The following is a 25,094-nucleotide window of genomic DNA, read 5'->3' on the forward strand; positions in this document are numbered from 1 at the left end:
TTCAGGAGGTAATAAACTTGAAAAAACCTACTGGTATATAACTAATATTTAATCATTTAATTTTTACCCTTGAAGTCTAATAATTTCTGTAAAAATGCTACATAAGTTTATTGGATAACCTCACTATGATCAAGGATATATTTATCATATGTGATGAGAAATGTTGTAATTACAACTCTGATTATGACCCCAGCTTAAACATAAGCATTACTAAAAAATATTGATACTATTATATGATAAAATTTCAAATGGTACTAGCATTAACTAATAACTGTTTCTGAATAAATCATCTAAATAAAATCTATTAACTTAAAAAAATTATGATGTACAACTTTCACAATTTCATCAAGTCCAAAATAAAGAACAAACACCACAAATAGTATTCTAGTGTGCAATAATAGACAGTTATTTATTGATTTATTTAATAAAAAATTTGTTAATAATACTATATTTGTAACATGCATCATCATATGCCACTGTTATGACATTATTTAAAACTTAATAGGAGCAGCAACCAACTCATCTCAAGTGCAGCCTGCAACTAGAGCTTGCTAGGCACTGCACCACTTTTTTGTGGCTGTGTTTGTGGCTGCAGTTGCTGAAAAATGGGAATTAGTAAGATTAAAATAAAATAACAAATTAACATTAAATATTTGCCATAAAAAGAAAATATTTTTAAAATGCAACCCATAAACAAATACAAGCTGATGCTCAATATAAACCAGAGCTGAACGTCTGCCACGAATTTACCTTACCAAGTGAAAATAAGTTTGAACGACATTTTATAAATAAATTAGAACGGCATCACAAGTGAAAAATTGAATGGGAGATCTGTGAAGTGAAGAAACGTAAACAAACCTTTCGTTTTGTAATTTTCAATGTAATCTGCAGCCTTAATGAGGAGAGATATGCTCATTATACTGAACTAAATAAAACAAATACAATTTTACGGAGAAATGTTTGAAAAATGAAGTGTGATTGTTTCTCGTTTTACGTGCAATCTCGGTCACAACGTGTGTGTGAGTGTGCGCGCGCGTGTGTGTGTGTGGTTATTCTCAACAGCTGTAGATTAAACTGGGTTGGGTGAGGTCAGACCTTTATTTAGCACGCGAATCAGATCATTTTAATGTAGTTTCCGCTATCGAAAACATTGAATGCTAACTCCTATGCAAAAATATCTGGTTATTTGATGTACTTAGGTTGACCAATCTAATGATCATAATTCTTTTTTGACGTAAAAGCATAACAATAAGAAAATTTACTATTCGCTCATTTGCGCAACTTCACTAGTATTGAACCACATATGAAGAATAAAATTAAACTAAATAAAATTTTACCAAAATTTTATTTCCTCTTTTTTCAATTTGTGCGTCATTTGTTCAATAATGTGGAAAGGTGTTAAGTCCATAGTGTTTTTGACTTGTAGAGGACCTCTGCTGAACTATTCTCAGAGGCCCTATTCTCTATTCTATATATGAGGAGTGCTCTTGAGAATCGTTGTATTTCAATATTAATAATAAAAGTTAAACTGACTACAACTGTTGAATATCAGTAATGAATTAGAAGCTTTATAGTCAACTATTTGATCCATTTTCTACTCTGCTTTTCTCTTCGCTTTGATCCGGACAGCGTCCCTTGTATTAAATCTTTTTCCATGCATTGTTAAGCTTAGCTTAATTTTCTTTTTTTGGCTTCAATTTTCTTTCGTTGAACTCTAGTCGTTTTTAGAACCCATTCGATGATTGATGTTAACAAGACTACAAGAACGTAGAGACATTGAAAATCTCTCAAGAAAACGCCATTGACTTCGAAAAAGTTTCTTTTTTATGAAATTTATGGATAGGCATCTTTCGACATTCAGCCATTCAGAAAATGCAGCCCCGCGAACAATCAAAATCAGCTATTAAGACATTAGTAGGTTGCACTACCAATCGTTTCCCAAACGTTTTAAACATTTATGCTCATTTTGGCAACGCAGCCAGTTTCAACGTCATCAAAAGCAAAAAACTTTTTACAATAGAAAAGAATGAAAATTTTTCCAAGAAATAGTTTTAATAAAGATCGTCTTACTGATTTAGCTATCCTTTCCATTTACAAAATTCCAAGTGAGCAATTATAAAGTTTTATTTCATTAAACTATTCAAGTGTTAAATTTTAAAGTTTTTATAGTTTGTTTGATGTATTTAACAAATATTTTAAATATCTAATTAATTTTCATTCAATTTTCATTGTCAAATGTTAAATATCTAAATATTAAATATCTAATTAATTTTCATTCAATTTTCGGTCTTTCAAGTACGCTTGGGCAAAAAGTTATAACGCGTATGCCAACACAAAAGCTGAAGAAGCCCTTATCTAAAAATATGACATAAATGTAATATTCTATTTTTTTCCATTATGTTATCTATTCTACTCGTTCGTCTTCATATATTCAGTTGCGCCAACCAGAAAGCAATTCACCAGTTGTCAACAAATGTTTAAACACACAGCTCTCCGACATCAATTTATAATAATAATAATATCTACTATTCCGAAAGTGAACTATAGTAATATGCAAGACGATGATTCAAAAACCAATAAGACAACCATTTTATTAAACAAAATGTAAACAGCTTTACGCTGATAACGACTAATCTAAAATTATAACAAAACTAGGCTACAAAATATAACAAGCAGTAGGCAACATATAATAAATGTAACATAATTAACGTAAAAACTAATAAATTACAAAAAAGCTACTTTAAAAACGAAAGAAAATGAAGATTTGAAAAAACTAATAAGTTGAATCCATGCAAATGAGAAAAGATTGATAACTGTCGTTGGACAAATGTTTAAAAACGTGCAAATATCTCATGAAGATAATGAGACCAAAAAATATCAGCAAATCAGTTAGTGGCAATGACCAACATTTGGTGAGGTCAGGCTAACTCAAATGCTACGCAGAGGTAAACGAAAAGAGTTTGGACTGGGGTCAGGAAATCTAATTACTTAGGTATTAATTAATAGGACATATTTTATAGCAGACATGCAAGAAATGGTTTGGCTGTTTTGCTTCCAACTTAAATGGGCCGCATCTCACTGGATATAAAACGAAAATATAAAACAAACAATGGACATCTAATATAAAAAAGCTTAAAAAACGACATCTATAAACAATAATTGGAACATTTGAAAATAGTTCAATAAGTCTTAGTGTTAAATAATAGGTAAAATAGTGAAATTTCGGCTACACGTTGTTAGCAGCAGCTGTAAAATATAGAGATAAAAATTCTGCAAACGAGAAAAATGAAGATCAGGTGGTCTAAAGTTTCAATCTGAGATGTTCCTGTATGATATGACAACATGATTTAATAAAAGATTTTTTATAAAATCTTTATCCTAACCGTCAAAATATAAAAAAGATAAACATTTACTTGAAAAATTAGGAAATATAACAAAGTGATGAAAAATTTCAGTAGCAATATATTTCTTTAAATGGCAAATGATAAAAACTCATCCACGTACAACTACAAACAATAATGCAAAATTTATAAGTGAAATTCGTTGGAGGCATAACGATTGAGAACATTAAGTGGTGTAGAGAAATATCGTAAGACAAAATTCTATATTTAATAGCTCATTTTAAACTACAAAAATTATGTTTGTATTGCTAAAAATTATTTTGACAAAAATAAGCACATATATTTCTCAAAATAAAAATAATGTTTTTGATTTGAATAATCAGCAGGTGAACATTTCTTCGAAAATGTTAAATCTATTAATTGATTAATGCAGAAAAAACATGATAAAAATCAATATAATGTGATACAAATAAGACAAGAGTTAAAAAAATTCTTAATATCTCAAGTTGTGCATGTAAATATGAAAATCTAAATAAAACATATATATATGTGGTTTAAAACAAAATGAGTTCATTTATGATTTTGAAATATGGATACATGATAGAGAAAAAATATAGACAGCCCGTCATTGTTAGAAAAAGAAAGTTTATTCGATGGATGTTTTCTGCATGAACTTGGTCAGGGTAGCGGGAACTGTTGAGTATTTGACCACATCAGCATCACTGGTCGTTGTCACGGGCTCAACAACTATCAAAAAATAAATTCATCCAGTCTTATTCATCAATGTTATTTTCAAATTTGTTTTCAAGATTTATGTGTTTATTTCAATTCCCCCTTCAACATTCTTTACAGTTATCAACAACACACAGTGAATGCAAATACACGTGAAACTAAGCATCAAACACATTGCATGTGATTGGCGGGGATGGATCTTTATGTAATCAAACCTGGTCACTGCATTAGCATTGCCAAAGACTTCACTGTTACACCAATACACCAAATATTCTAGACATCAAGCAAGCAAACAAATTGAATCTACCCATTTGCAATCTTACTGACAGTTGTTACTTAAGAAACAAACTATAAAGAGAATTCTCGTCCAGATCAATTGGGCATACAGTTTTGTTGGACGGGGCATAGAGGATCAGTAGAGTCAGCACGTACAAGTTCCACATGCCATAAACTCCTTTTAAATAACAAGAACAGGTGAATATGTTACAACAAATTATAAAACACTGCCCTTTGAAAAATTTATTGAAATGATCAAAAATAGTGTACAAATAAATTATTAATAATTAATTTTATTTAAACATAGCTAATCTTTAAAGAAAATTGAGACAATAACATTTCACCAAATTAAAACAAAATATGAAAACGAATTGTAAATTAGAAGCACGAGCGAACCAGTCTGCACGGCGCTCGTGTACTGGACATCCTCATTGCCCCACTTCCAATGTCCTTCCTCCACCTGTCCAACAATGAAGAAGACCACAGTCATGCCAGCACACAACCATGTCAAGGTCATCAGGAAAGAGAAGCGGTAGATCTGGTTCTGAATTGATCATTCAATATATTTGTGATGAAGAAATATAACCGTATGAAGCATCATTTCAAAAATAATTTTAAGTTTGTTTTTGGAGAAAAGTTTAATCACTAATATTTTATGATAAATCCAGCATAATAATTAATGATTCCTTTAAAACTATAATAATCAAAGTTTCCAGAAGGCGAAAGGTGGATCAAAATTCGTAAAACCTTGTAGAACTTCTGCCTGGCTTTGCTCATTGACGGGATGACATGCTTCTTGGCGCAAATATTCTTGAAGACACAAACAATGGTGACCATCAAATATATGAAGTACACGCATGCCGCCATGCCAGCCAACACAATGAAGCCAAACTGAATGTTCACACAAGTTGGATAATAAATAATCTTAAATAATCGTAATTGACAAAATTTTAAAGTGTTAAACATAAAATAATGGTGAAAAGTTTAAGAACAGCTTGTTTTTTCTGTAGTAGTAGATTAAATGTAGAAAATAAAAAATAAAATTTTGATAACTACACAAACATCAATAACATGATTACAGATGGATGAGTCAATATATCAGAACAACTTTTAAAAAAGCAATCGTTAATACAGTTGCAAAACTGAAGTTGGAAAAAAACAAAAATTGGACAAAGCAAGAGCAAAACTATTTCATTCTATAAACTAATTTATAAAAGTTGAATCAATATAAATTCATAATTAGTCATCCAGACTACACTTTGAAATGATGTTATAAGACCAGAAAAAGTTATTTTGTATATATAAAAATAAAGAGAGATATTTTGACAAAATGCTAAAAAGTTAATAAAATAGGTACAGTTGTGTTGAAAATTAAGAGAATTGGAAAACTTTAGATGTGGCAAAATAGTGTATAAAAATATTTGTCTCTTAAATAAGAGAAACAAAGATTAAATAATGAATTTCTAATTCAGTGGTAAATAGTAAATATTTAAATAATTAGAAAATATAAAATTAAAAAGAAATACAAACTCACAGCAACATTGGCCCCTGCTCTGGTGGACCAAATAGAAAAAAATGGGTTGGTCAGTTGGATTCCTCTGCATCATAAATATTCATCATTTTTGTATTCATATATATTATATTTATATTACATTTTATAAATAAACAACATATATTTTCTATATACAACAAAAAAACAACAAGCTCTCTTTGTTTGTCTGCTTGATCAATGTCGACTCAAAAAATTACTGAACCAATTGACGTAAAATTTTTTACATACAAGTTTTCGGATAAGGCAGAATGACAACATGGTTTCAACCATCCCAACCCTAGAAAAGGGTCGGTTTGGTAGACTGGAGAGAAACTCTTGCAAATGATATTGAACATGCAAGTAATTTCATTATCTTCTACTCAAATGTTCAAACAAACAAACAACAAACAAACAACACACGTTTAGACGACATTTTCCCCGAAATCGGGGGTTGCCGTTTGGTTACCTATGATGAAACCGAAATACCCCTCGACGCCATCCACATCTGTCACTCGCCTCAGTATCACGCAACCCCGCTTTCACCCTGTCCTTCTCCACCTGCTCTCTCCATCCCAATCGCGGACGACCCCTTCCTACCACTCCTTCAACCTCGAACTCCAACGCTCGCCTAATCCCGACCCTTTCATCCCTTTTCAACACATGTCCATACCACCGCAATCTCAATCTCCTTATCAATGTCACAATGTCCTCATTCAGTCCCATCATCGACATCAGCTCTGTACTACGGGGATCCTATCCTTCACTTTAACCCCACACATCATCCTCACCATAGCTCTTTCAGCCCTCTGCAGTACACTTTCTTCCTCTCTCCTCAACACCCAAGTTTCACCACCATATACCATCGCTGCTCTCACACATGCTTTATATACCCTCCCTTTCATCTTCACTGACCATTTCCTTCCACACAATACCCCACCCAGTTCCCTAAATTTCATCCATCCCACACGAACTCTAGCCGTAACTGCGCTCAAACATCCTCCATCCGCGTTCAGCTTATCCCCTAAGTAAACAAAGCTTTCCACTCTTTCAATACCACCACTCAACCCCGTCCTTGCGTCCGTCCTATTAATCACACCATGAACACATTTCTTACATTTGAACGTGCCTTCCACCTTTTTCAGTGCCCCCCTCACACCACTACATCTCTCATGCACCCATTTCTGACATCCTATACACAATACCGAGTTAGTCTTCACTCTCCTGTCACATACCCCACATGGGTCTATTTTACTTATCACTCGCTCCCCACCTTCCCCACTCACCATTACCTTCGTTTTACCAATATTAACTTTTAACCCTTTCTTTTCAATAACACTTTTCCATCTGTCAAATTTTAACTGCAATTCTTCCATGCTATCAGCCATCAAGACTAAATCATCTGCATACAAAATCTCAAATAACCACCCCTCCATTATGTTTCCACACACAACATCCATCACAATTGCAAACAGAAACGGTGATAACACTGATCCTTGATGCATTCCTACCTTAACACTAAAAGCGTCCGACATCCCCCCCCTTCCAACCCTCACCTTTGTCTTTGTCCCTTCATACAGCTGCATCACAGCTTTAACAAGTCTCTCATTCACTCCTTTCTTCCTCAACGCCCATTCAATGACCTTCCTCGGTACTCGATCAAAAGCCTTTTCTAGATCCACGAAACACATGTACAATCTTCGTTTCTTCTTTCTATAATTCTCCTGCAACATTCTCACCATGAACAACGCATCCACCGTTCCCCTACCAGGCATAAACCCACACTGCATTTCATTAACTGTCACCATATTTCTCAACCTCCTCTCAAGCACTCTCTCCACTACCTTCATTCCGTGCTCTAGCAATTTCACACCCCTATATGACCCACAATCTCTCACATCTCCTTTGCCCTTATACAACGGCACCAACACACTGTGTCGCCAATCCTCAGGTATACCTTCATCTCAAACATACTGTTAGCAATTCTCATCATAACTTCAATTCCTATCATCCCACTCGCTTTTATATGTTCTGCCGCCACTTCCGAAACCCCTGTCGCCTTACCTAGTTTCATTTCTCTAACTGCTTTCTCTACTTCCTCCATCGTCACCTTCTCTATAGGTCCGTGTGTAACCGATGATTCCACATCTCCATCCCACTCATTCTCTTCATTCATCAACCTTTCCATATGAGCTTTCCACACCTGAGCTTTTTCCTCCTCATCTATGCACAACTTGCCAGATCCATCCCAAACACATACATTCCCTATAACATCTTTCCTATCCCTCATTGACTGCTTTGCTACTTTGAACATTTTCCTCGAACTCACATCAAATTCCATTTCCTTCATTAACCTATCTGATGCTTTCGTCATTGCAGTTGCCACTGCCTGTTTTGCAACCTTCTTAGCCTTCCTATACTCAGACTCCGCTTCCTCCGTCATGCCCCTTCTCCATACCCTAAACCTCTCCTTCTTGACTTCCAAAACCCTTCTTATATCTTCATCCCACCACCACGTCTCACCATGCCTACACTTTCCTTTCGTCCATCCACATACTTTATCTGCCGTAGCCAACACACAGTCCCTGTATCTCTCCCAAACATCTCCATCCTTACCACTCTCCCAATTTTCAGCCACCTTCACTTCAAATGCCTTCCTCACCTCTGCATCCTGCAACTACCATGTCTTTCTCTTTGCCACAAACTTATCCTTCTTCCTCCTCCCCATTTCTTTTGTTGTCACATCCATCACAACCATACTTATGCTGCAGCATACCAGGTATCGCCTTCACATTCTTCACATACTTCCTATGTTTGGCCCTTACCAATATATGTTCACCATATGCACAAATCCATTTTCTTATCAACTACTTTTCAGTTTGAAGTATTATATAAATAGGAAAAACTTGGAGAAAGTTTTGAAAACAAGCTCTTGTTTTTACAGACACGAATTTCAACAGAAGCTGACCAAAAAAGAATCAAAGTGAAGAATCTGAGAAAAAATTAACGTTCGATTAAAATATTTTGATAGGAAGAAAGTTGGCATCTCATTATCAACCTAATTGGAATGAAATAGGTAAAAGAAACGTACAAGCAAATCGTCCTGAGAAGCTAAAAATGTTTTTAAGGAATAGGAATTGGTAAGTGAACAGCACAGTAAATGGTAAGTAAAAAAAAATTTTACATGAAAATAAAAGGGAAACTGCAATAAAACAATTCTGTTAAAAATTTCATATCTAAATAACGAACGTTACCATTCAAAAACCTGAGCACATGTGTGATAACCAACCTCTCGCAGAAATCGAATAGAAACATGCAGACACATGCCACTCCAACAGCTGTTAATTGCTTCCAATAATATTTCAAGTCATCTCTCTTCACTGAATCCTGATGACAATTAAGTGAAACAAAACACTAACAAATTTCAATGAAAAAACATTTTGCATCAATTCACACTGCAAGCAGTTGTCTATTGTAAGCACCATAAAAAAGGATTATTTCTATTTGAAAAAATTTATAGCATTATGACAACACAGTCATAAATCTGTCGGCAGAATCATATTAGGATGATGGAAAATAAAATGGTGAAAGAAATGAATGACAACACACCATCATATGTTCTCCGGCAAAGATGACCCAGAAACAAAGGAGCACAGAGTAGAAGAGGCCCTGCCTTATGTCACTGTATAACATCATGAAGGGCATGTTCAGCCAGAGAGTCAACCAATCAATTGGCACTTCGTTTGGAAAATTATCAATTTGTCACTTGGATTATTAAATCAATTTGCATCACACTAATCAAAATATTTATTGCATTTAAATGCAAAATTAAAACAAAATGTTCAAAAACTCACAATTCATTAGAGTAATTGCAGCGCCAACAGCTAACAAAGTTCTGAAAAGTTTAAAATATTCAATCAGAATTTGCTATTCATTTAATTTTCCATGCTTGGATGAAACCATAATTTAAATATATTCCAATTTAAAAGAGGATAAATAAAAAAGGAAAAATAAAAATAAAATGCACTGCACCTCTCCAAGACACTAGGCTTCCTGTTTAGTTGCAAGAGTCTCCAAATATACCAGACCAAAGCGCATGTGACAATAGGGAAGACCAGGGTTTTTAAGGAGAACCAAACAAATGTGAATCCGCCATTTTGATGGATCACCTTTAAATTAATTTATGATCAAGGAAGTTATTAAGTAATGTAAATTATAAAACAGATAACACCAACATAAATCCAGATGTCATAAAGTTCTCCCAAAAATTCGTTATCCTCGGATGGGAACCTGACATTGATGAGGTATTCGCTGTGATGAACACTTCCCAACTCAAAAAATGGAAGAAGTTCACAATCAAGCAAAAGCTCCTAGTAAAAAAATAAATTTTGTTTAGAATATTTCAAAAACTTAATCAGTAAATAATGGCAAGCTAATTGTTTGAGGTTGTATTTAGTATTGAAAATTTATGTTGACAGTATTGGAACCCTTAAAAGATACATTAATGTACTAATTAATTTATTTTAATAGGAAAGACAGCACTTTTGTTCCATCGTGGTAATTTTCAGAATTGCATTTGAGAAATCTCTTCATAGACTGAGATCTCGATATTTCTTGCCATTCTTCTTTATCATTATCTCGATATCCCAATCTACCATCCATTACAATGGATTCTGGGAACATTCCTAGTTTACAAATTTAATAGTAGGTAAACATCGGAAAGAGTTTTAATCAGAATCAACAGTTAAAAGCACAAACAAGTACAAAACTTAGAATACATATTGAAAACTTACTTGAAGCAGAATTGTTCTGATCTTCAGGCATCTTCATTTGTATCCTGATCATGGCCATCATGTTCTGGTGGAGAGGAGACATGTGCAAATATTCATTATCTTTTGGCAAAGGAAATTTCCAGGAAAAAACAAGTTGTTTGCCATCAGTAATGTTGTAAACTTTGGCTTTCTCAGCCAGGCTTTTGTCAGAGTCTGATAATGGACGAAGACAATTCTTCTCGCCTCTTGCAAACCAAATAAAATCATCAGATTTTGGGTTCAGGCATATATTGCTTAGAAGTCCTTGTACGTTAGTTGGATGAGGAGCTAGATGTAGAATTAATTTGTTGAATAAACTCTTAGAGAAATGTTGTTAAAACAAATAAAAATTGGTAAATAAAAAATATTACTATTTGGAAATATCTCACTCCTACTCTCAAAAAGTTAACTACTTCTGTCGAGACAAATAAAAACGGGGTAACAAAAGATTCAAATAATCATGTTCTATAACAGAGCAGTTGATATTAAAGTGAAAAGTTGAACTAACTTGACAAACCAAATATCTTATGGGCTTATGAGGTGAATAGGATGGCTTTATAGATAAAATTAATGCATCATTTTTTGATTGTCAGTCGTGAAGGTAAAATATGGTGAAACTATTAAAACAGAGGTCATAACCATCTAGAAGACTTTATACAATAAATACATTATTTATATTGAATTTTTTATCAAATATTTTGTTTGAAAAGCTACATGTTTTGTAGTTGAAATTAATTCATTTAAAAAAAAAACTCAAATCCAGACCAAAATTTTTTTTGATGTTTCCATTAAAATGTACGGAGGTAATGTACATATTCTGAAAGATAATTGATTGTATATGTCAAGAATGATTGCTGCTGATAAGAAAAACTTACTTAAAACTGTAATGATTATAATAAATACTAACAGAATTACTACATATGATTTTGTGTAAATATATACAAATGTAAGAACAGAATAAATAAAGAATCAAACAAAGAAAGTGTTTAGGGATAATAACATATATTTTTTTAAAGTTGGCTTATCCAGACAGTATCTATCTGAATGCTAATGAGAAACATAAAATGAAATATTAACCATTCACATGTTGCAATTGTTATGTAAATGCTTTTAATATTTACACTTTCAGTTTTTAATAGCACAGTTTGCTATGTTTTTTATATATTGGTTCTTTCTTATATATCACATTATATTTGTTGTAGTTAGAATTAACAAGATTCTAAAAATTAAAACCCTTTTAAGATAAAGATATAATAAAAATATATGTTTGTTTTTTCACTAAAAATAATAATTTTCATTTAATACTATTTTTTAGGAAGACCTACTCAGATTTTTTTAAAATCTAACTTATCTTTTCTTATATTATATATCAAATTTATTTTTTTAAAGGTAGTTATTGTTGCATTAAAAACTAATTTAGTAATTTGAACAAAATTTTTTATTGTCTTTTACCCAATAATTTTCTAAATAACCTCATTCTCATTCGAATCTGGTTTTCTTCTTATATTATTCTGTGTTTTATTGTTTAGTATTCATTCAGTATTCAAATAAGTTTTGGCTTTCCATAATGACAGCATAGTTGACATTTTCATGATTATGAAAATTGTAAGTATGAAAATTGGTGAAACTTACACTAATTGACTAATTATGATAATGAATAATAATATAAATAACAACATCAGATTCATTAATTTAACTTACAAATCAGTCCTCCAATGAGAAAGAAAGCAATCTGGAAAATTAAGAGAACAATGAAATAACATATCAGCTTTCGATTGCTCATAGTCTCAAGCAATATTCCAGCCATGATTAACTTGTAAATTAATTAATTTTCAACAAATTTATAAAATTTTCGTTCGCCAGATTTAAAAATACTAATAAACCTTCGAACAACTTTGTTTACTAGCGAGAATTATAAACTAAAGCCGAAGCCCCCAACGCAAGTTTAAGCAGCTACGAACAATAATATAATAAAGCCCTAACAACAGTAATCGAACTATAGTCTCAAACTAAAACATTGACTAAAAAGCAATGGCGTTCATATATTTAGCGTTATACATTGCATTATATATATAAAGTAAAATAAAGAGTTTTTTTTATCTAAACATTGGCTTTGAAACAATTACCTCATTCATCTTATTTCTCGTGCCTCATCCTTTCAGGACTGGATGGACTGGTGTTGCTATTCTGAATCCAATAAAACTGGCCAAAGATAGAAAAAGTTATTGAAAAGAAAAAATAGAAATGTAAAAAGCATGCTTAGATGTTACACCATCGGCCTCGACGGTCCCCTGATGGACAAAGGAGGATCATTGATTGATTGATTATCCTTTCAGGACATTGGCGACCATCGACTTTCACAAAACCCGATCTTTAACACATTGTAAGAGTTGAAATGTGGTGATATTCAACAAGTGACAAAAGTACTTCGCGAATGTTATTCGTTATTGACCGCGATCTTTTCCAGTGGTTGTTAGATTACCTCATTACACTATATTTCACGATGGAGTGCCTAAGCAACAATTATCATAAATGCGTGACGTCATTGCTTGTTTTGCTTACTGCAAAGCGTACAATGGAGAGGATACGATAGGGCAATTCCAGTTTAAAATTCCATGGCGTTATCATAACCAATCATAACCAATATATAAAACCTCATCTAAATATTTTATATATAAAATGTAAAAAATATAGGACGTTAAAAGTCCTTTTTATTTTGAAAAAATTTGATAAGGCCATTCCTGTCTAACGATAAATAGAAATAACGTAAAAATAAAAATAAGTAAGCATGCATTGGTGAGGTATGTGCTAGATGTTTGTTGGCACTTTTCTCTGGAAGTCTCTACCTCCTTCTTCATCACTTGCGAAGTTCAGAGCGGATCCCAAGACCCATCTGTTTGTAAAATTTACAGAGGAGCGCTGTTGAACATCGTGGAAATAGCGCTTTACAAGTTAATTGATTGATTGATTGAATGCAATTGCTTTAGTTTAGGCATTTTTATAACAAGATGTGTGAAGTATAAACCCAAAACGTATCGTTTTTGAGGTTTCTTTATGGCGGTGATTTCTCAATTTATTGAAGGTGGTTGTGATTGCTGGATATGAAACTTCGAAAATATATACGAAAATATGAAAATGAATATATATGAAAATGAATATATATGAATATATGAAGATATGAAAATATGAAACAGTTTCATGTTTATGAAACTTTTTGTTTCAGGTAATCTCTTTTTGTGTGTGGAAAAAATCTTATCTTTCAAATCGGCAGTGCATTCACTTATTTAAACCTTTATTTTATAATATTTATTTTTTAATTTCTATTAATTTCATCATGTTTTATTCATTTTCTGCCTTTCACTTTGTACCAAATCTGTATCAATCAGTCTGAATTTTTAAAGAACAACAAATAAATAAATGAAAAATTCAAAAGCATGAAATTAAACGTGTTACAGAATGGAAGGAAAGATAGACATTCATAAAAGTTTGATCTCTTTCGAGCACCGTAATATTCATGAAGCATTCATTCTATGCTGTGCACCAAGAGCTAGCTTTGTTTCGTCTCTTGAATATGCTACAGCTTAGCTTGTGTTCAACTCTAATTAATTTTAGCACGGTGATATTTATAATAAATTTGAATTGCTTTATTTTTGTGAACGTATAAGATGAAAGGCGTTCAATATAATGATGGCAGCAATTACCAGGGTTCTTTTAAAAACGGCCTCAAAGATGGAATAGGAAATTTTCAATTAACACAAGGAACGAAATACTGCGGTCATTTTGCCAACGGCTTGTGCGACGGATTAGGAACTTACGAGTTTGTCAACGGGTTGGGTTAACCGTTTATCTGCCAAATTAACTTTAATTCTGCCAAGTTTAATTTAATTCACTATATTATTTGTAAAAATATAAAGCTAAGAAGTTTTAATTGAACAAACGTTGCAGTCGATACTGTGGGAATTTCAAAAACAATAAATTTGACGGGTACGGGGTGCTTGAAAATGAAGGTCTTAAATACGAGGGAGAATTTCAGAACGGACAAATTCACGGATCAGGTTTAATAACATTCTATTATTTCATTAAAACAAATTGATAAATTCGGACTGACTGGCATCAAGGCGTTTGTTTGGATTTATTGAATTTTTGATGTTTTGCGTGATTGTAGCAAATTTCCTATTTCTTTGAAACAGGAAAAATCACATTTAAAGACATGAGCAGTGGCTTGCCAAGATATGAAGGTTTTTTTGAGAACGGCAAAATAACGCGTCACGAACTTTGTCCAAAAGCTGTCCAAGAAGCTAACGACACAGCTGCAAAAGCCCGAAACGCTAAACTGTAAACTAGTTGTAAATATAAATAAATAAATCCCTTTTCCATGCATACAAATGAAAAATTTATTTAAAAAATGAATTAATTTTTAATTACACAATCTCAATAAACGGTGAAACAAAAGTTCAACAAAAAAAAGTACAAAATGCAATCATTGATGTATGCAATCAAATAATGAAATAAACAAATAAGGATCATATGTGATTGAGTTAAGAGTTATTTTGGTTTAATTAAAATGAAGACCGTACGTTCAAACTAGCAGTTACGCGTGCACAAACACACACACACATATATATAAATAAATATTTAATATAAATAAATATTTATATATAACAAGCACAACGATATATCGATATTTAAAATGAAATGAAAAATATTAACACTCGAACAAAAGGGAATGAATGAAACATCATCGTTATCACTAGGACAAAACAGAGTATCAACGTTACAAATTAGCACAAGTGTTAGGATATTAATTAAATTCAATATTTATGTTGTAATTCATTCAGATACTAACAATTTAGTTATGAAGAAACAAAAACAATTTTGATGGAAGAGAATTAATTATTATGTACAAGAAGATTATTACTATTTACATAACAATGCGCACGTACACACAGATAAGAGGATGCATTAAATTTCATTATTCACGTAGACATCAAAATTTACTAAAATATTTCAACAGCCGAGTTGAGAATTGATGTAGGTGCGAACACTTTGTGCAGACGGCGCACCACGCGAGCTGCTAATTTCTCGGTAACGGCTGGTTATGAATGTGGAAGATCAAACGAAAGGAGAAATCAATGACAAATATTGGAGTTCTGAAAACAAAGTTTTGAAAATGCTTTAAATAGTATTTATTAACGTGTGAGAATCACAATTTAAATAATATTATAATATTTTGAAAAAATCTAAATATTATTACTAGGCAGCAGTTACAGAAAATATTTGCTGGTTAAACTAAGATTGGTGAACAAAAAATGAAAATTAATGTTGTGCTGATCACAAAGATGCAGAACGGATATCCACACATACATTATGATAAACAATGCCACTATTAAGTTTATGTAACTAAACAAAACCAACTAGCCTCAATTAAACCCCGTAGAATTAGTAGAGAAATCAATATTTTCATGAATTCGTGAATTAATTCATGAATTAATATGTGCAACAAGCGATTGCATTAGACTAACGGGCAACAGTCGAAAGTGGGTCAACATTTGGCTTCCAGAAATCACTGAATCTTTAGAAATTCACTTTGAAGAGCTCATTTTTAAACTAAAGTAAAACTTTGATGACAAAGAAGCTATAATCATGTATCTACCGGCTTATTTCAAAGAAAAAATGAAAAAGTTAATGGACCTCGACAATTAGGTAGACTGGTACGGTACTTAAGCAGGGTTATTATTCTCATTCTCATCATAATGGAAAGATGTTTTTAATAGAATTCAATATGCAAATGTTGCCAACAGACCGGGTTCAAAAGCACACTGAGAAAATAAATAGGATTATAACATGAAGTGTTGTGTGAGACAACAAGCATTGGCTTGTGTATATTTATAATGAATCTATTTCTCAGAAATAATAATGTACAAGCAGTAAAATTAATTGAAATTTATAATTTAACAAGCGTTAAGTGAATAAGTCAAAAAAATACATATAACAAGTTGTTATGCAAATGTGTTAATGGAAACATTGGGTTGACAGTCATTATAAGCAATCCAGTATACAACACATTAGACGAGTTGAAATGCATACACTCATTTATACATAACATAAAAATATGATAGCTTTAAAATTTTGTTAAATATTAACTAATTTAAACGTAAATAATAATGTGCTAAGGACAAAGTAACCATGCTAACATACAACCACATGAGCAAAAATAGACACCTTAATGTGTGCCGTACATAGACATATAAAATTTAAACGAATCATCTGAAGAATTATTTACTACAATTTTTAAAAAATGTTAACAATAATAACAAAAATTTTGTAAACAAAATATTATAATAAAGAAATAAATAAATTATAAGTAAATAATTGTGATAAATTAAATTCCACGTCGACGACAACAAACAAGCAGTGGTGGTTCGATGGAGCTGCGATCAGCCAGAGCAACAGCTGCTGTTCTTTTTGTCGAGCGTCGAAGTGGGAGGAATGGTGATGGCTTGTGCATTGTAAGGTTTACTCACACCATCATCACCCGTGTCCGCCATGTGCTTCTGAGAAACTATCTTGTATATCGCTGTTGTTAGGCACCAACATTTTTATCAGTTTTAATCAATATTTTAAAATTAAATTTCAATCTTTTTAAATTTTTTTACATCCTGTTTGTTAACCTTTTTGAAATATTCCTGTATGCTGTAGGCACATTACTGAATATATATATATATATATATATATTAGATATATGACTAAAAATTTTTTTTGGCAATTTTTGGTTTCCCATGCCACTATGAGTGGAGAAATTACATTTTAAAACTGGAAATATCATTTGAAAGTGTTGAATCTTAAAAAAGTTCACCCCCCTAAGCTGAAAACCGTTTTCTCCCATCTATCTATTGTTAGATACAGTACAGTTTAAGGTATCACAGCTTCAGTTTATTGCTGTGTGATTTTGCTATATGTACGCATGCTTATTACATAATCTTTCATATTATATATTATATTTGTTATCATCATCTGACTTTTGATATTTTATAAACTTATTTTGATAACCTAAACTCATAAGATTTGTTTATTTGTAGATAATTAAATTTACACTCAAATTATAATTCGACAGGACTATAGTCAAGATGTCTAAAAATAGTCTTCCTTTAGATTTGAATAAGAAACTATGGGAATCAAATTTGATGAGATTTGAAAAAGCCAAGAATTCAAAAAAGTATGCAAAGATTGTTGACAGTCTTGATCAAATGAACAAAATGCCAACAGAACAGCATATCCTGGACAGATTTAAGTGCTTGGCTGCAAATGTGAAAAGTAGACAGGAGAGAGTTGTGATAGCGATCAAAGAAGTAAAAATCTTATAGAAAAAACTGAATCTTCCAATTCAAAAAGGCAAATCTACAGTGGAAAGAAAAATTGAGAATGTACTAAACAAGTATGAAAAAAACAGCAGAAAACCAGGAACCAAAGACTTTACCAACTTGTTCAACGTAACTGATGAGAATGGAGAATAGTTGTGTAGAAAGATAAAGCCCTCTATAATCTTCAGAAGTCAAGAAATGGTAGAGCTGGCTACTGCACCACAATTGAAGATACACAAGGAGTTCATCCTAGAAGTAAATTTCAGAACTTTGCCAATTATGAGCAATGCAAGATAGAATAGCTGAGCAATCTATGCTTTGCTAGCTTATATTTTACTTCCAGAATTTTGACAGTCAGCCGAAGGTCAGTCATCATGTGACTATTACTGGCACGTGGAGTGACATCTGGTTTTCTTGTCAGGTTTATAATCAGGATAACTACAATAATTTGGCAGCCGTTTGCAAAGATCAAAGGCAATAAAGACTTTAAGGACTTTTTGGTCAGTTGAGCCGACTCCAATGTCAACTCAAAGGTCAAACATTTGTGCTGAACAGGCAATTAAAGTTCTGCAGGATTTACTTCTGTTGTGTAAAAGCATTGAAAAAATTAACATTAAATTTCTTTTGACAAATGAACACTAAAACCTGTATGTTTGTATTTCTGATTAAAAAAACCATTTTGTACAATGTATATATAATATAAATTTATTTAAGGGGGTGACATTTTTTTAAAGTTGACACTTGCCATTGGATTTTTCTTGATCTTTGCATAAAAACTCCACAAAAAATAACATGGGTATAGGGTCTTTAAAAATTGTCATATCCCTAATATATATATATACATATATTTGATAAAATCTACTGAATTTTTAGCTTTTGAAAGTTTTTCGGTTGAGCTTTTCAATATTTCTAACAGTAATTTTATAATTATCATCCAATTTATTAAAATTAAAATCATAGGTCTTACTGTTAGAAATATTGAAAAGCTCAACCGTAAACTTTCAAAATCTAAAAATTCTTTAACTTTTTTTAATTAAATATTGAATCAATTATGGTCTCCTTCCAGTCATATATATATATATATATATATATATATATATACAATATACACATACATATATTCTGATATTTTACCATTCAATAGTTTATTCTTAGACTAATTTTTTTAAACTTTTGATTTAAAACTAAGCTCGCATATTTAGCAAATAAACTGACTGGTAATATTATTTTATGATGTTTATATATAGTAAAATTTATGAAAATTTATTAGCATATTATATCCAGAATGACAAAAACGATTTACATGAATTATATACAATTACCTGTTCCTTAAAGCAAATTAAACGATTGACTAATAACATTATTATCAAATTGAAATAAGGTTAGGACAAAAAAAATAATTAACATTAGTTAGCATGAAGAAAAACAACATTACCAGTTAGAATATGAGTGAATGCAGCTTCAACATTTGTGGAATCCAATGCTGATGTCTCAAGAAATGATACAGAGTTTTTTTCTGATAGACAAAAAAAAACCAATTACATAAATATAAACTGCCATTTCAAAATTTCTAAGCGACATGTATATATGTATCCCCATAAATGAAAAAGTTAAATAAGCTAGAACTTTTTGTAATAAAAAGATCCTATGATGATTCTTTGGAGATGTTTGATGAAGACCTTTGTAAATCCAACATATCATCTGCTACCAAATCTTCAAAAACTGGTGATTTACCAACAACTAATTTTTAGGCTACAAATAAGCACCACTCAGCAATTGTGAACATTAGATCCTTTAATAAATACTAGTGCCGTATAATGTGAAGTGACTTAGTTGAAAAAAGTTTAAGCCTGAATATGTCATCCTTATACCTTCAATCCCACATTTTTTTAAACAACGACATTTAATGTTTAAAGAAAAAAAATATCTAGGATATCAAATTTAATATTAAATTAATTTGTAAAATGTAATATTAGTGCTAATTAAAAGTTCAAACCAGCAAAGGACTTGGCTAGATCAGTTGGTACTGCTCGCAGGTGACGTAGATCACTTTTGTTTCCAACGAGCATTATGACGATGTTGTCGTCAGCATGGTCCCTCAGCTCCTTCAACCACCTTTCAACGTTTTCAAAGGTCATATGCTTGGCTATGTCATAAACCACTAATGCACCAACAGCTCCTCTATAATACCTGTGGGTGTATAAAGGCATCAATATTTCAGGCATGGTTTAGAACAAACAATATTATTTATATGTCAATGATTAAAAAACATACGCGCTTGTTATTGCTCTATATCTTTCTTGTCCTGCTGTGTCCCATATTTGGGCCTTAATTCGCTTGTTGTCTACCATTATGCTCCTAAATTGTTATAAATATATGTATGAATTTAAAATTAAAAAAGGATGAATTTCCAAATTTTTAACAACAAAAACAGAATAAAATTTATAAATTATAAAATCATCATCTTCATAAATTCATATATTTATAAAAGTATAAAACTGGCCTTGTAGCAAACTCCACACCTATGGTACTTTTACTTTCCAGATTGAATTCATTCCTGGTGAATCGAGATAACAGATTACTTTTTCCAACACCAGAATCCCCAATTAGGACAACTGCATGAAAGGTTAGTGTAGAAAGTAATAAATCACAATTTTTAAGTACACAACACACCTCTCTTCATGAATTTACTTAAAATTCATTTCAGATTTCATTCAACAACAATCAACAATATCAATAACGAACAGAATATGACGTGGAGCCACTGACGAAAAATGTATCCAAGCGACCAACCTTTAAATAAGTAATCATATTCATCTTCTCTGCCAGACATTGCGATTTTTTAAATTTATTTCAAATATATCCTACAAAATTCACAATAAAACCTCTAATTTATGTATCAACCACTAAAAAACACCTTTTCCGGTATTTAATATTTGGTAAGGCGCTTCATTTTTATGCAATTTTTAATGCTATTTAAATAACATCTGAACGCCCACATACCACTCATGGATATATTATTTATATTTCCATGAACGCCCACATACCACTACAACACAACTCAAACGGTGAATAATATAAATATATATATATATATATATATATATATAAATGTAGATAGTTTGATAATAGATAATCCGAAGAATATATGTGAAGCATTCAATAATTATTTTACCACTATTATTAAACACAATGATGGTTCTCAAAGTAATATTTTTTTGGACAATATTTCCTCAAATTTTACCGTAAACTCTTTTTATTTGGATTTAGTTGATAATGATGAAATTCTCGGACATGTCAATGATTTGAAGTGTTCTCATTCATCAAACCATGATGGTATTTCTTCTTCTTTCATCAAAAAAACAATATATAACATTATTGATCCACTTAGTCATATTATTAATCAATCAATTGCCACCGGTGTGTTTCCTGATCTTTTTAAGATTGCTAAAGTTATTCCCTTGCATAAAAATGGTCCCACTAATCTTCTGTCCAATTATCGACCAATTTCAATTCTACCATCTTTGTCAAAAATCTTAGAAAAAATCATGTCAAATCGTTTAAATAATTATTTGAAACATATCAAATTTTTCAATAAATCTCAATATGGATTTAGAAAAGGTAGATCTACTGAGTTGGCGTTGTTAGATCTTGTTGAGAGAATTCTTAGTAAAATGGAAGATAAGTCGATAACTATTGGGTTATTTTTAGATCTATCTAAAGCGTTTGATTCTATCAATCATGCGTTATTGTTGAGAAAATTATATTCTCTTGGTATTCGTGGAGTACAACACAGATGGTTTGAAAGTTATCTATCAAATCGTAAACAATATGTAGCTTTGGGTAATCATCGGTCATCGAATGTTTTGATTAAATTTGGTGTCCCGCAAGGCTCAGTTTTGGGGCCTTTGTTATTTTCAATTTTTATAAATGATTTATCCACTGTCAGTAAATCACTTGAAAGTATATTGTTTGCTGATGATACCACTATTTTATGTTCTGGGAAAGACTATAATTCTGTGATCAATACATTTAACACTGAAATGGAAAAAATATTCAGTTGGTTTAAATCAAATGACTTAAATATAAATTATAAAAAAACAAACTATATGATTTTTGGTTCTAAGATTGTTACTAATAATTTAGGGATTTCTATTAAAATTGATAATAACAGTATTGAAAGAGTGCATACAAATAAATTTTTAGGTTTTGTAATTACAGACAATTTGTCATGGTTAAATCATATAATGCACATATCAAGTAAAATTTCTAAAATTACTGGTATCATTCGTAAATTGAGGTTCAAGCTTAGTTTTGATGTCACTAAAAAATTATATTACAGTTTAATTTATCCGTATTTAACATATGGCGTAATGTTATAGGGTAATAGTTTCATTCAACTGAGACTGCACTGATAGATGTTTCATCTGAGTTGTTTGCTGCTATTGATGATCAAAATATCTCAATCTTGGCATTACTTGATATTAGTGCGGCCTTTGATTGTGTTAATCACGAGAATTTACTTGGAAAGCTACGTCAATGTTTTGGAATCTCAGGTGTTGTTCTTATTTGGTTCGAATCATATCTCTCTGCGCGAAAACAACAGGTATTACGCAGAGATGTTTTATCATCTGTTCAGGAAGTAAAGCATGGTGTACCACAAGGCTCAGTACTTGGACCGCTGCTGTTTTTGCTATACACTGCTGACGTTTTCGACATCATTGATTCATTCAGGTTCAAGCATCATGGGTTTGCAGATGACATACAAACCATTGTCAGTGGTCCAGCTACTTCATTTCAAACTCTTGTTGAAAGATTTGGTCGGTGCATGGAGGCGATTGATTCTTGGATGATCAAGCACAAACTCAAATTGAATCGATGCAAAACCAAGTTATTGCCAATTGGTACGTGGCAGCAAATAAACAAATTAAATTTCACTTCAATTGAGATTAACAACAGTAAGATTGAATTATGTCAAGTTGCTCGTAATCTTGGTGTTGTTTTCGATGGTAATATGACAATGGAGTGCCACCCTAACTGGTGAATGTCATCGACAACTTCGCATGATGAGGGCTATAAAAAATTCACTTAATGAGATTACCCTAAAGAGTTTGGCTCACGCGTTTATTCACTCGAGGCTGGACTATTGCAACAGCCTTTTTTACTGTGTCTCCATGTTGGGAATTTCCAAACTGCAGTCAATTCAAAATCGCATGACCAAGTTAGTTGACGGAGGTTTTAGATCTGATCATGTGACGCCGATTTTACGGGATCTACACTAGCTTCCGATTGAAAAGAGAATTATCTACAAGATTGTTGTTTTGATGTTCAAAGTTTTAAATGGGCGTGCTCCTCCGTACTTGGTCGGTAGATTAACTAAACGTGATTCAACGTCTGGTTATTCAGGATTGAGATCCAATAATAGGAATTTGCTGGACGTTCCTCAAACCCGTTTGGGGATTGGTAGAAGAAATTTTGCTGTTGCTGGACCGATGGTGTGGAATAATTTGCCAACCTCACTCCGTCTACCTGGAATATCATTTCCTCTATTTTGTAAACAATTAAAGTTGCTACTTTTTAAGCAGCATTTCGGTTCTTGTAATTAAATGTGATTATGAAAAAAAAATTTTATTTTTTTATTTTTTATGTTCTTTATTAGTCAGTACTATCATTATGTTGTTTTAATTCTTGTGTCGTTTAATAATTTGTTGTGAGGTTTGTTGATTATTGTGTTGAATTTTTGTACATACCTAGTAACTTGTGTGGATAAATCCTAAAAATCGTCATTTGAATTAGTATTACTTCTTTTTGGTCATCTATTTATTTATTGATTTTGTGTTAAATATATGTGTGTTTTGACATTTAACTGAGTGACAATCAACTTTCTTTCTTTTTTCTTGTTTATTTTTTCTTGCACTTATTGTAGGCGCTTTTGAGATTTTATTAAAAAGCGATTTATAAATTTTCATTTAATAATAATAATAATAATTGCACGACCCATCTTAATTCTTTGAGATTGGAGTATAATAGTTTTGTTAGATGTCTTTTTTTCTTGAAAAAGTAGGACCATGTCTCAAATTTTTACCAAGAAGCTAATCTATTAACAATAAAACAAATATATAATTTTGGTCTGTTAAAATTTATGTTTAAATTATATAAAAATTTATTGCCTCCTAATTTGTCCATTCATTTTAAAGCTCCTGATAAAAAGTTACGTGTTTTAAGACAAATGAATGATTATGTTCAACCTTACCCTAGATTAGTAAATTATAAATTATCGGTTTTCTCCTCCGGGGTTTCACTTTGGAATAGATTGCCTTCAGAGTTCAAATTATTAAATAGCATTTCTGATTTTTCTAATAAAATATTATTATACATTTCCAAATAATCTTTGTTATTTCAAATTTATTATGCTGATATAATATGATTAAATATTTTTGAGTTTATTGCTGTTGGTTTTTGAATTATGTCTTGAATGTATGTTGATATTTATTCTTGGACTTAGTTTGAATTCAATTTGTTGTTTGTTCAGGCAAAATCATATGATTGAACATTTTAATTATATTGCTGTTATTTTTTGAATGCATGTCATGAATATATGTTAGTATTTATTTATTGGCCTTAGTTTGAATTATATATTTGTTGTATGATCTTACACATTTTAGATAACACTACAAGGATCAAATTTTAGTTTCATTTCATTTTCATTTTGTTTTACGAACGTTTAATTTATGTGCAGTGTGCTATGCTTTTGTGTCAAACATTTGAACGAACAATTTATGTTATCGTATATTCGCTTGATAATTTTTTAAATTGTTCATGTTTTTCTTTTTGGGGGCCTATAAAGCTTAATAAGCTTGTATGGTCTCCAAGCCATTTTTTTGTGGTTAATAAAATTTTTAAAATAAAAAATAAATAAATAAATAAATACATATATATATATATTGTCAGAATTATGAAATAATACTGACTAAAAATACTTCAAAGTCCTTCAACGCAAAATTAATTCACTCGATAGGTGGCCTGATGCAAGTTAATTTACTTG

The 25,094-nt window shown here is 31.5% G+C and overlaps 3 protein-coding genes across 3 annotated transcripts; 1 reads left to right on the forward strand and 2 right to left on the reverse strand.

The window, feature by feature from the left end:
• Window positions 1-1,787: 1,787 nt before the first annotated feature.
• On the reverse strand, window positions 1,788-10,560 carry HELRODRAFT_156872 (hypothetical protein; the record flags this gene model as incomplete). The annotated part of the gene is made up of 12 exons (XM_009018307.1): window positions 1,788-1,847; window positions 3,505-3,506; window positions 4,423-4,527; window positions 4,746-4,893; window positions 5,097-5,240; window positions 5,884-5,947; window positions 9,167-9,264; window positions 9,487-9,614; window positions 9,732-9,772; window positions 9,910-10,046; window positions 10,113-10,247; window positions 10,420-10,560. 12 exons carry the CDS (start codon window positions 10,558-10,560, stop codon window positions 1,788-1,790), a joined length of 1,203 nt encoding a protein of 400 aa, XP_009016555.1.
• Window positions 10,561-14,353: 3,793 nt separating this feature from the next.
• HELRODRAFT_77792 (hypothetical protein) lies at window positions 14,354-15,027 on the forward strand (the record flags this gene model as incomplete). Its single annotated transcript, XM_009018308.1, has 3 exons — window positions 14,354-14,517; window positions 14,634-14,743; window positions 14,879-15,027. The coding sequence occupies 3 exons, from the start codon at window positions 14,354-14,356 to the stop codon at window positions 15,025-15,027; spliced, it is 423 nt and encodes a 140-aa protein (XP_009016556.1).
• A 30-nt stretch (window positions 15,028-15,057) lies between these two features.
• HELRODRAFT_185511 (hypothetical protein) lies at window positions 15,058-21,081 on the reverse strand. Its single transcript, XM_009018309.1, is given in 7 exon segments — window positions 15,058-16,146; window positions 16,161-17,265; window positions 19,485-19,565; window positions 20,046-20,239; window positions 20,324-20,407; window positions 20,553-20,664; window positions 20,843-21,081. The coding sequence occupies 6 exon segments, from the start codon at window positions 20,880-20,882 to the stop codon at window positions 17,126-17,128; spliced, it is 651 nt and encodes a 216-aa protein (XP_009016557.1). The 5' UTR covers window positions 20,883-21,081; the 3' UTR covers window positions 15,058-16,146; window positions 16,161-17,125.
• Between the last annotated feature and the right edge of the window lie 4,013 nt (window positions 21,082-25,094).

Source organism: Helobdella robusta (assembly GCF_000326865.2).
Source record: "Helobdella robusta unplaced genomic scaffold HELROscaffold_21, whole genome shotgun sequence".
In the NCBI taxonomy this organism is placed as follows: domain Eukaryota; kingdom Metazoa; phylum Annelida; class Clitellata; order Rhynchobdellida; family Glossiphoniidae; genus Helobdella; species Helobdella robusta.

Bases quoted from the DNA above. Each gene is read 5' to 3' on its own strand.
- HELRODRAFT_185511 (XM_009018309.1), bottom strand. From the start codon at position 20,882: ATGTCTGGCAGAGAAGATGAATATGATTACTTATTTAAAG. The intron at 20,665-20,842 runs GTTGGTCGCTTG...CCTTTCATGCAG, and splicing joins ATATGATTACTTATTTAAAG to TTGTCCTAATTGGGGATTCT. The intron at 20,408-20,552 runs GCCAGTTTTATA...ATAACAATTTAG, and splicing joins GGTGTGGAGTTTGCTACAAG to GAGCATAATGGTAGACAACA.